Genomic DNA, 12,974 nt, shown 5'->3' with positions numbered 1-12,974 from the left:
GAATGCCAACATTGCTAGTTTAAGCCCCGTGCACAGACCCCATGAGTCCAAGTCAGTTGACCCAGGCTCTGAAATTTGCTGCTGTGGGTACTTTTTGTCTGTGTAGACGTGTTTTTCTCTCTCTGGTTTTTCTAAAGGTCTCAGTTTTGTCCCAATGTGGAATCAAACCAAATGCCAAAACCTCAACTTTTTTCATAAAGTTCTTTTCTAGGGCTGCCAACCCTCCAGAATGGTCCTGGAGTCTCCAGGAATTAGAGATTCATTTTTAATTAAAGGTTACGTCATGTGCACAGACACAGAGTGGTGCACACAAACACCCACCCACGCATGCACCCCAGCTATAAACTCAGCCAGAGGATCTGCTAGAGCCATTTCCATTTCAAATGCCAGGAACCAGATTTCCTCTCTAGCTCACAGCCTGACAGTTAAAAAGAAAATTCTTCTTTGTTTTTTTCCACCTGCATCCCTCAGGGAAACACAGCTCAGGTGTTGGGCCGCACATGTCTGCAGACAGGTCTCTTCTTCTAAACAGCTTTACAGCTGCAAACAAAAGCAGGTCAAGTGAGCTGCCCAAGCATGTCAGAATCCCATTGCATGTGAACAGGGATACCAGCTACTCCACACTGGTATCTCGGGATGCCTTGGATAGATTAACCCTTTGCAAGGAAGGACATTGTTGTGCAAGACCAGCACTATCCCTTCCTAAAGCCACCAGACAATAAGGAGTCTAAGCAGACAAGCATGACATGCCCTCAGGGCGAGAGCAAGGGACTGGGAGTTACAGCTCCAGGTGCTATGCTGGGATCTGGAAGGCAGTGTAGGTCTAGCAGGTAGAGCAGGGGCATTGGAAACCAGAATTTCTGGGTTCTATACAGGCTGACTTTAACATCTACTTTGTACTTTCTTAGCATAGTCATGAAATGTTCTCCAAGTGTTTAATTCATCACAGCTATAGGTGGGATAGGCCACTATCACTATCTACATTTTACTAAGAGAACAAACAGGCAGAGAGGATAAGCCCAAACTTTTCAAATTCAGTGGCAAAAGATAGGCACCTAAATAAAAATTTAAGTGCCCGTGTTTAACAACTCAAGTTTGAAAATTTGGCCTCAAGAGCCACCCAGTTAGCCCATGGCAGAGCCAGGAATGGAACCTCGGGGTCCTGGCTTCCATGCCCCCTTACTCTAACCACTAGCCCCCACTCACTCGCTGAGGCAGAAATAGCATCCTGCAGTCCTGACTCCCCATCCCCTGCTCTAAGCACTAGACCTGCGCTGCCCTCCACAAGCTAAGGATAGAACCCAGAAGTCCTGCTTCCCCAGCCCTAGGGCTCTGATGCACCATTGTAAATTCTCTTCTTTGCCAGGAACATATTTCAAAGTGAAAACACACAAGGCAAATGTCGCACACTTTCCCGCACTCCTGCTGCTCTCCCTCCCCTTTCAGTCTAAACTTCGTTTCATGCTGGAAGGGGTCTATAATTTGTGCGCTGCAGAGCTACATTCTCTCAGGCACTCTCTCTCAACTCTTTCCTAATGCAGGTTATTTCCCTCTGCGAGTCGGACACATCCACAGCATTTAACTTCTGAGCAAGCGTCGGGCTGGCAGACCTGCTGACAAAGAGCTGCCTTTAATTTGACGCTGCACAGAGCCTGCCCCGTATAATTTATTCATAGACACTGGTTTATTGTATTACTGGTGGATGAAAAGCCACATTCAGAAGTTTCAAACATACTCCTTTCCAAGGAGAGGAGAAGTAGATACAGCTTTATGAGGGCAGGGAACTGGACCTCTGGAGGTCCCTTCCAGTCCTAGGATTCTATTTTGGCACTAAACCCCGAGAGCCTGCAGCCATTCGACTGGAAATGGACCCTCCTCCGATATTAAACAAATTCTTTACGCGGCCAATCTGCCACTGGGGAGAGTAAGGGGAGTTTTTGCTGTAGGAATAATAATGCTCAGAGAAAAGTCTGGAGCGCGCTCGACTTAGTTTGTACACAGGGAAACCAACAGACGTCACTAAGAGTGGAGATAAGGGCGTGGGTTTTTAAAGCAAGAACTTATCTCTGAATGGTATTGAAATGTAGTATCTGAGCAGTGAGCACCTCACAGTCTTTCATGGGCTTATCCTCCCAGCACCCCTGTGTGGTAGCGCAGTGCTTTATCCCCATTGTACGATTGGAAGACTGAGGCCGTGGGGACACGTCTACACTGCGTTTTAAAACCCACCGCAGAGCGTCTCAGCCTGGGTCTACAGACTCTGGCTCGCGTTACAACACTAAAAATGAAGGCTGGGGTGGGCTTCAGAGCCCAGGCTACACAGCTGTATTTAGCACCACAGCATGAGCCCGAGTCTGTAGTTTGGGGCTCTAAGACTCACTGCCGTGGGTTTTAAAACACAGCGTAGACACCCCCAGGAGGCTACGTCTATGGTCAGTCAGAGGCAGGGCAGGGCATTGACTACAGGGGCCCAGGGGCCCAAGCTAACACCCTAACCATCAGGCCGTCTTCCTTTTCCCTACACCTGCCTGCCACTGAAAGGCAGCTCCCCTACATCCCAATCCTCCAGACACAAAGCATCGAATGAGGACTCCTTGTTACTTGCTTATTATTTCTATTACTGCAGTGACTAGGAGCCTGAACAGAGATCCGGACCCCAGCATGCTAGGCACTGTACAAACACACAGTCAGAGACAGCCCCAGGCCCAAAATGCTCACAGTGCATATAGACAAGACAGAGAAAGGGTGGGAGTGGAACAGGAGGCTCAGAGAGGGGAAGTGACTGGTCCAAGATCTCACAGCAGGTCAGTGGCTGAGCTGGTGAATAGAACCCAGGTCTTTGGACTCCCACTCCCTGGCCTTCACCGCTAGAGTCTAGACTGTACTTCCCCTTAAGCCTGGGCTTGTTAGCAGTGCTGGTGAAATAAAAAGCAAGAGGGAAAACTGTCTCTCCCTTGTTATTCAAAATTCAAAATGTAACGAGGAAGGCTGTCACACACAGAAATACTTCAACCAGCTCCCCCCGTAGAGCAGATTCCGTAAAACTCTCATTAGATCTGGGCGCTAAATTCCCTGGCGCTTCCAGCAAGCCAATGACATTAGACAAAAACTTAAAACAAATTCCTAAGTACAGCTGTAGACCTTCCCCATGGAAGGTCGGATGACATGATGATGAGAACGGTGTAAATACCTAGAAAGGTTAGGCTGGGGTAGGCTAGGCAGACAGACAGATTACACATGCCAGCAGACAGACGAAGGAATCTGAACAGCTGCGACAGAACATCACTGCCAAGGCAATGAACCAGCAGAGGGGACACCTCTAGATATCCAAGTCTATGGATAAAGTATAAAGCTCCTCCCCAACAGCAGACGGAGCCTGGACTACACAATCCAGCCTGAGTTCTTCTAGTATCCCATCAAGGAATAATGGAACACTCGGTCTGCAGGCCGTATGGGCAGGCAGCCAGCTTACCCGAGTGGCTATACCTTGGTACAGGATCCCCCAGACACCAATCAGCAGAAATGTGCAGCCATCGGGGATTGTTTACAACACCACACACTCATCCAGCAACAAGGGGGGTGACCGAGAAGGATCTGAGTTAATCTCTTAAGTCACAGGCTCCTCCCGAGGGAGTTAAAACCAGCAAAGAGAATGCACAGCAGATGGATTACATAGCAAGGTGCCTACTGTGGAACATGGAAGCACCATGTCACGACAAGCATATCAGAGACAACTGGCCCATCCTCTGCGAGTAGGAAGCGGCGCAGCTCCATTGACATCCTGGAGTTGCACCGCCCTGGTCTAAGGGCACATGGAACCGTGCACCAGTTCACACCAGTAGTTTAAAAACCTAGAAGAGAGCCAACCAGCCAAATTCAGCATGGGGCCAGAGACCAGCCAAACAACCAGTACCAGGATCAACCCAGCTGCCAGTGGCTAACCAGCTCTGCAAGAGCATAGTGCAGAAGAGACCACTGCAAACATGTACACAGACCAGCTGCACATCCTGGCACTGCCAGGGAGCCAGAGGAGGCCAATCACTGCATCATTGTATTGATGCAGTGCTGTGACTGTTCTGTGCCTCCCTCCACACTCCAGCACAACATCCCCTCTGCCCACTCCTCGGCCTGGCTCATGCGGGTGCGGGTGAGAAGAGTTGGGAATGGAAGAGGAGGCTTCTTTTCCCCCCACCTCCAATGTCCTGGCTGCTTGGAGGTACTGGGAAGGATCCAGGCTTGTTGGGAGACCAGGCAGATAGAAAAGGATTTGCCCTCAGGCCTTTGGACCCCACCAGATCTGCAGGGAACGCCCCATGTGGGTCTGTAGGGCATCCCTATTCTAGTCTTCCCATCATGCCATGCAGGTGGAGAACCAAGACCAAAGCGTGCACTTGTGGATGGCCCGGAAGGGAGGGAGGACAGTTCTTACCGGCAGAGATGGTCCGTCCGGCACATGTTCCGCAGATCCAGGCAGTTGGGCTTCTCCTTGTCCTCATAGGAGCAGCTGGGGACTATGGTCTGCCGGCGGCGCTCGGCACAGGCCTGGTCCTTGCAGGAGCAGAAGAGCAGCCGGTAGGTGTATTCGCTGGGCACCCGGTCGAAGAACTGGCGCAGGGCCTTGTGGCACTTGCGGCGGTTGCAGCGCTCGGTGGCCGAGATCACCTTGCTGCAGGTGGAGATGTAGGCCGAGCGCAGTCTCTTGCAGTTGTCATTCAGGTTGCAGGCTTTGGCCGCATCTAGGCAGTGGTTACTTTTGGAGTTGGTGGCAGGATCCATTCCTGTCCGAGCAGAGAGAGGGAAAGGGGATGGGTGTTACTCAGAGGGATGGCAGAGTGGCTGATGCTGCTGACATGCCCCGAAACTAGGGAAGAGGAGAGGATGTATGTAACTTGGGGAGCCAGAACAGGGCATCACCACCAAAGGGTGGCTACCACATTCTGGCATGCCCCAGCACCGAGACCCAGCTGCAGTGTCCAGGCACACACCGCACTATGCCTATTACGCTACGACTGGGATAGGCATCACCAGAACCCAGCCGAGCCACTCATTCAATGCAGCAGTCATCGGCCACATTCCTGCCAGCCGGGATGCCACACAGCAGCGTGGCAACCGCAAGTGGGGAGGCACCGAACTGATTATTTGGCAACGCTTCCTTCCATTGAAAATCCAGGCCTTGAAGAGACACCTCTACATTGCAGGTCCCTGTGGCAAGGACAAGAGGAGAGCAGCTGCTTGGGTGCCACATGGGGCGAGGTGAAGGGGAGAGGGCTGGGGAAAACAAGGGTCCAACTAGGAATTTATGGCCACTTTAGGTTTCCTGGGTGCTTTGCTCCCCCCTCTCCCAGCATATTCTTTCACTAATGCCGCTGTAATTACAGCTTGGCTCATTCCCAATCAAAGCCTGAACACAGAAGATATTTGCTTTTAAAAAGAAGTGTCTGTATATGGACATATGAGCATAGGCAACAAATTGGTACAACTCCTACAAAGATCCATGTGAAAATGCAGCAGCGGCAATGGTTAACTGCGTGGCTACTGGGTAAATAAACCCCCCGGGGGGCATGTGTGATGCTGGCATCGCTGCACAGCTAGAGGCACGTGGTGAATGACGTGTGTCACAGTTGGTGCTGCTTCACGGTCTCTGTGTAAGCCACTGCAGCCTGACACAGAGGTGCTGGGCCAATTGCTACTATCAGGGGGTCACCTCAAGCAACTGGGTGAAATATTCCCCTTCGGCCAGAAGTGAGATGCAAGGGCCTCACATGTGTTATCTGCCTAGGCGTGAATTGCGCCGTTCATGCAAAGGACAGGGGATGACAACCTGCCGCCCTGCACTGGGCGCAGTCATTCCCACCAGTAAAGTGTGGGTGTAAAGCGCTACCACACTGGTAGCATTTTGCACGGACAGTGCACTGGTGACTGATCACAAGAGGAGCCTGGTTCCTATTTACACTAAGGCCTCAGGCTCCTTTGCACTGCCAAAGCAGTGTCAATAAAAGGGCAAAGGCAGGCTCAGCAGAGCATCGGGCTCAGGGTGTCTCACACAGAGAACTGATTTCCAAGGATGAATAGATGGTTGGATCCCACTTCTCCAGAGAGGGAAACAGAAGACGAGCTGCAGGAGTAGCCCTTAGGAAGGTACAAGTCCACCAACAGACATAGATTTTACCCTTCATCCACCGGCACGGTGGCCCAGTTGAGCAAATGGAGCTTTGGGAAGACTAGAGCATGGTCCATCTGATTGGTCAAGCACCGTAGCAAACCACCTGCCCCTCACAGACCCATTCACCAAGGCAGCACCCCAGAGGCCTAACCCAGACCCCCCCTAGGGTGACCAGATGTCCCGATTTTATAGGGACAGTCCCCATTTGTTTTTTTTTTCTCTTATATAGGCACCTATTATCCCACACCCCCGTCCCAGTTTTTCACACTTGCTATCTGGTCACCCTGCCTGAGCCAGCCTGTCTCTGGAACTCCAGGCTGAGGGCAAAGATGCAAGTATACTAGGTACACTATATGCCCCAGCGGAGAGGGTGGACTAGATGGCCTCTTGTGGTCCCTTCCAGACCTGTGTTTCTATGATTCTACGAGCAGTTGCAGGGTTCATTGCTGTGTGCAGCTCCAACCGAGAACCATTTCCTGGTCTCTGCTGAGGAAACACCAGGCAGTTGGAGCATTTTTTTTTTTTAAGTGTGTTAATACTTCAGAAAACTTGGCACAGGACCCCCCTCTGCCCCCATCTGATGGCAAATTCCAGCCCTCAGCATCACAATGGGCCAGACCCAGAGCAACCTCCACTCCCCCACTGACTTCAATGAGAGTCACATTGTCAGACGCTCTCAGGCATCTAAGTCAGAAAACGTGGGCACTGTCACCCGACTGAGACATTGGCGTATTCACCCCTGCGATCCGCATTACCAATTCCTATTAGGAGGGTCACAGACAGCTGCCACCAGATCAGTGTGTATATCTGCAGCCAGAACAGGACCTGTATTTAACATGAATTTCCCTAAGGTCTGCTCGGACTAGAGGTACGCATCTGGCATGGAAGGGGTTAACCTGAGCCAGGCAAGAAGCAGCAGGGGGATCAGAGATCATCAAATAATATTCAGTGCATAATTTATGCCATGAATTTGCAATATTTTTCTAGTCCATGATTCAGTGAATAGGGATTAATTATTCGCCCAACTCTAGAACAGAATCACCTCCTATGATGTGCTGGGTCCCAGCCAGCTAGCACCTTCCCCACTGGTTCCCCCAGGGGGCCACGTGACCACTGCCCATAGACACAGTGTATCCTAGGTGCTTCCGCAGCAAAGCAGCTGCATCACTGCAGCCCCTCCAGTAGAGATGCACTGCCCTGGTGTAAGACAGGGCTGGCTCTGGTGAGGCATATCTGGAGTTAGCCATACCAGCCCCCCCCCCCCCCCCTTTTTTTTTTTTGCCTGCATTAGTAACTTGCACTAGTATCGTCCCATGGACGTGGACAGCCCCTAGTCTAAGCAAGCTAAGAGCACTGAGCTAGAGACCCAACAGGACCGCTTGCAGCCAGGCAGGACCAGGGAGAAGGGGAGCGGTGCAGTGAAGAGAGCTGCTGGAGAAGCGGAAATGCCGGCCTGCCAAGTGCACAGCTGGATTTGCAGCATCTGCTCCTGGAATCCCAGCAATCAGCAAAAACAAAAAACAAAAACACACACACATATACAAACACACACACACCCCGGAGAAGGAACAAGGGCTAAATTTTTGTCAAAATGATGAATTGCCCAAGGAGAGCCAGGTGCTATTTTAAAGTCACCCGACTGCATCAGTAATTTCTTCCCTAATTTCCCCTCCCCCACAAACCAACCAGGATCCTGGATTCGTCCGCTGTTCCCCAGTTTCCACTGGCAGAGACAGATGGCAGCATCAAGGAGGGTTTCCTAACAGAAGTATTTGCAGAGCCCTGGTAATTAGCAAATGGCAAGCAGCTACCTAGGTGGGAAACCTTGGCTTTGTTTTTTCCCGCTCCCTGCTTTGTTCCATCAGTGCTCACAGGCCCCACCAAGAGCTCCCCCACACCCAGGCCTGCTAAGCTGTTGTCTACCAAAGCAGCTGTTAAGAGAATCAGACAGCTTCTAAAGCCATCTCTGCAACTGAGACATTTCAAGCCTTGTTTGGAATACAGCCTTCCAGCACCTCTCCCTGCAGCACTCCCTGCTGGGAAAGGCCAGAATTGGAATGGCCCTACAGCCACTGCACTTGCACCATTCCCTACAGCGCCTCCTGCTGGGAGAGGCTAGAACTGGTGTAGCCGTGATCACACCCGCAGCTGGCTCTGATGTGCCATGTCAAACACCCTACTTGAAAAGGCAGGGATGGAAGTAGCTACAGTCCCCCCATCCCCGACACATGCACAGCCAGCTATTTATCCCACACCCTTCCCCAGCAGTGGCTTGGGGAGTGTTCTCTGCTGGGACGGTTGCTTGCCAAGCTCTAGACAAGTGCTAAGTACTAACACAGCATATACGTTAAAAACCTACCCTGCAAAATACAATACAGAACACAGAGTTTGCCCAGATTCCTGTCTTCCCAAGCTACATACGTTCTACCCTGCAACTTCCCCTTCCCTAGATACCAGAGTGAGAAGCAATAGACAGATGATAAGCAGGCAGACATGCCTGGGGGCAGCACATATGGTAGTAGGCACATGGCAGTTCTTTCTCTCCAGCTCCCAGGGCCTTTTTTCACCTTGTCCCACACTCGCTGAGCATTTGATCTGGGATCTGGTTTAGACCAGAAGGAATCAGGCACTGGTGCAGCTGGATCATGCTCTCTCTGGCCAATCCTCCTCAGAACACTTAATAGAGCGGAGCGCACGGCATTCTGATGCACCGGCATACGTGTGGGATCAATGCACAGTGCTGGCTTATTGTATAATCCTCGTGAGCATCTGCTTCTGTCCTGCCTGAGACCTGCGGGGACCTGGATGCATTTTAATAGAGCCTGCACTTGGAAAAAGCGCAGTTTCTGGGGAGCTCGTTAATAAGGCACAAGCATTAACATTTCATGAGGCAGAAAGGCAATGGGGTCTGTGAAGCTGGGGCTTCTGAGGGAGCTCTGGGAGAGTGGCAACTCCATTCCCCTCACCCCCTGAGCTTATCCCAACCCACACAACAGGCAGGACAGGGCCCAGGGCCCTCCAGGGACAGGAGATGGTGCAGAGACTTCCAGGGTAGGAAAGGGGAGGTTACCTGCAACCCTGTGTATGCTGCCTACTGTGCACAGATCAAACATACAAGAGCTCGAGCCTGCATCAGGTCCTCCAGCACAGAAGTTAGGTGCTTATCAGCACCCCAGGTCCATCTCCCTCCCCGTCAGCCCATCAGGCTTCGTAGAATCTCCAGTACAGGTGCGTCTGGAAGAATTTTGAGGCAAAATACTGGCTATAAAGTCTGAGTCTCGTATGAATCGCAGCTAACGTCCATTAATGCTGTCGGAAGCCACGTCCGCTCTCCCTAGGATTGCCTTTGGCTCTTGAGACAGATGTGTCATTCACCCCTTTGCCAACAGCCAGGCACCGCTAGCACAGGAAATGAGTGAACATTCGTCACCAACTTGTGGCCTAAGCTCAGAGCGCTTCCTTGTCCAGCATGGGTTCCCTTCACTGCAAACATTGGGCAGAGACAGTATCAGGCAGTAGAACACTGTTCTGGCTTGAGCTAAACCTTGTTATGGGTCAAACATGGCCACTGTCTTTCATTCAGAATAAATGTAAAGAATTCATTGTGATCACGTGACTGAAGCAACAGCAGCAGCACCCAAAACATAGGCACCCGGAAAAGCAGAGCAGAAGCTGAATTATGTGGCTCAAAGGGTTTCAAGTGTATGGACAGGGCTTTGATTGGGGGAACAGTTTCTCTGGTCTGTGGGCGCACGCAAGAGGCACAAGACAAGGAGACAAAAGACACAAGCAGAGAGAAAAAGCCAAGTAGACGTAACCTGGAAGCACAGTAATGTGGTCCTGAGATAAAGCTAAGAGACAAAGCTCTTTGCATACAGAGTGCTGGCTGGAAAGGCAGGCTTGGGACAACCAACAAAGGAAATGTCTGTGGGTTTGTTTGTTTTGTTCCTCCTGTGTTTGGGGAAACAATTTCTCCTCCCAACTAGAGCAACTGCCAGGGTCCCAAATTTTAACCAGCTGCTCAGACCAAAAGGGGTAACAATAAAATGTAATGGTGTCTACTGCAAGGGAGACCTACAGGCAAAGTATGGAAAGCTTTTAATGAAAGGGGAGGAGAGAAGGAATCTGGGATAGAGATAGAGACAGAGGAAAGCTGGTCTTGTGCTTAAAGAACTGGATGGGCACTCAAAAGATTTGGGTGCAATTCCTGGCTCTGCCACAGACGCCCCTGTGTGGCCTCAGACTAGTCAGTTCATCTTTCTGGGTCTCAGTTCCCCCACCCCAATCTGTAAAATGGGGATAATAATCCTCCCTTTGTCTCACCCTGTGTCTGCCTCATCTGTTCAGATTGTGAGCTCTTCAGGACAGGAACTGTCTCTCACTATGTGCGCATACAGGGCTTAGTGCAAGTGGTTTCTGAGCCAAGTTGGGACCACTAGGCATAACAGTAAGGATACCAGAGACAGAGGCACAAAAAGCTCTGGAGGCAGCTGGTCTCCAGAAGGGAAGCTGTGTGCACAAATGGAGGAGAACAGAGCTGAAATTGACCCCATGATGGAAGTGCATTTAGCAGCTTCCCCCACATAGCTAGGCCAACGCTCTCTCACCTGCTCTGCAAGCAACCTGCTGTTCCATGCCTTGGCTCTCCACAAACAGCTCTACTGATGCATATGAGCAGGGCCGGCTCCAGGGTTTTGGCCGCCCCAAGCAGCCCCCCAAAAAAAAAAAAAAAGCCGCAATCACGATCTGCGGCAGCAATTCGGCGGGAGGTCCTTCGCTCCAAGCAGGAGTGAGGAACCATCCGCCGAATTGCCACCAAATAGCTGGACGTGCCGCCCCTCTCTGAAGTGGCCGCCCCAAGCACCTGCTTGGTAAGCAGGTGCCTGGAACCAGCCCTGCATATGAGTCCTGCCCTCTAGCCCCCCTGACCTTCCACCCCCTGCCTCTCCAAAGCACAGACTGCTAATTGTGCCAACTTGGGCAGGGGTCTATTGATGCAGGAAACAAACACACACAAGGGGCTGGGGGAGACCCACCACCAAAGCCATTGGTGATGTCATTTCAGGAGTTCCCAATCAGGTCAGCTGCTCTGCAGCCAGCAAGCCTGGCGTATGCAATATCTCCCTCTTTGCTTCCACAGCCCCTTTTTAAAAGGTTACGGTAATCCCACGGCTACCCCCACAGGCAATTAATGCCAGGCTGGCCCAGCCTTGTTATCGACAAACAACAGTAACAGCTCGTTTGCTTCAGTTGCTTCGGCTTCAGGTCGGGGGGAAGCTTCCGCTCCCTTCGCAGCCTCATTACTGCCATGCATGCATGGACACAGCACCAAGGGTGGAGGGCAGAAGGAATGAAGGGAGGGGCTGGGAGAAGCAGCTGCACCGAGCCACGTCCTCAGCTGCTCTTAAAAGACACCGGAGAAGAAACTTGTAGGAGCGCAGGATAGAGGGAACATCCTGGGCAGGAGGCCAGGACAGGAGAAAAGCCCTCAGCAAACGGGCACACAGGGTGGTGGACTAGGGCAGGAATGGAGATGGAGTGGCGTCTGAGGCAGGACAGGTGGGTGGGGTGTAGTCAGGGCAGGAATGGTTGGATCCTCTGCAATAACAAGAGAAGAGCAGCAGGAGGGTAAGGGATGGAGCTGAACAAGGGGTGGGAAAGGGAAACCGTAAGCAAGAGGCAGTGAACACATGCGTGCGGGCGGATGAGTGGAGGACATTCAGGCTTTAGAGATGCAGGCTTTTCAGTCCCTGCTTCAATCCCCACTGGGTTGGCCAAGATGGTGGCAGTCACATATGCACCACTTAATCCATCAAGAGAAGGCTAAAATGGGACTTGACTGGGATGCAGGCCTAGCGCGGGCTCGTCCACCCAGGGCTGAATCCCACACTATGCACAAGGGAGGTGCAACAGACCAACATACAAATGTCTATCCGCTCCCCGTGTTCCCAAACCGGCACCTCCTGCTCACGTCCCCAGGAGCTAGTGGTGATTCCTCCAGGAGTTTGAAGAGACGCCCAAGCAGCAGCTCTAACCTGCTTTGTGGTGACACTTAGCAGCTCTGACAGCCGTTCGGCGAGGAATCGGATCTTTTTGAAATTTAAATAACATGTTTTCCGCATTTGGCCTGGGAGACAACCTGAGAATAATCACGTTATGCCCCATGCAGCCGTGAAAGCAACACTCTCCTTTGCTGAGCATTTCCCCATCCCATATCCCAGCCTCCCACTCTGGCTAGCAATTCCGCCCCCTCTCCCCTGCCCCCCACAATTGCCAGAAACATTTCCTGTTAATCACGGGTTGGTTCTCAGAGTAGATCAGCCCACGAATTAATAATCCCCGACGCCAGACACTTCACTTTTCATATTTTTCCACCAGCTAAATGTTTCCTTGATGATAATTTAATCCAAAATACGGGGGGAGAAATGGCCGTGCTGTCTGGAACCCAAAGGCTGAGCTCCCTGGAGCACTTTTGCTTCAGAAGTTAAAACCAGGAGTTCGACTCAGCAACAATATGATTTTACTTTCCATTTTTAAATCCTCCCTTTGAGCCACCTCTCAATTAGATTGAGAAGTCTTCAGGGCAGGGATCAGGTCAGGCAAGGCATTTGTACAGCACCTAGCACAATAGGGGTCCTGATCCTGCCTGGGCATTACTTCAGGGAAAACAATCTAGCCGCTGCCTTCAGTTAACCCTTTCAGTGCTGAACAGAGAAGGGCACTGATAGATCTATGATCCTCTCCATCTGTGACCTGTCTGCTGAGCTCTTCCCCCGGCTCCATTGAACTGCTAGATGTTTTGTGAGGTGGA

At 51.5% G+C, this 12,974-nt stretch overlaps 1 protein-coding gene across 1 annotated transcript in view; it reads right to left on the bottom strand.

Moving 5' to 3' along the window:
- Positions 1 to 12,974, bottom strand: part of GFRA2 (GDNF family receptor alpha 2) — a 99,755-nt gene that overhangs the window by 51,312 nt on the left and 35,469 nt on the right. Inside the window, exon 4 of the mRNA XM_034761938.1 lies at positions 4,430 to 4,778. Coding sequence (XP_034617829.1) covers positions 4,430 to 4,778 — 349 coding nt within the window. The remainder of the gene's footprint in view (positions 1 to 4,429; positions 4,779 to 12,974) is intronic.

The sequence above is a fragment of the Trachemys scripta genome, chromosome 2 (genome assembly GCF_013100865.1).
Source record: "Trachemys scripta elegans isolate TJP31775 chromosome 2, CAS_Tse_1.0, whole genome shotgun sequence".
Lineage (NCBI taxonomy): Eukaryota > Metazoa > Chordata > Testudines > Emydidae > Trachemys > Trachemys scripta.
The sequence above is the reverse complement of the archived record's forward strand: the minus strand, read 5'-3'. Positions and strand labels throughout refer to the sequence as shown.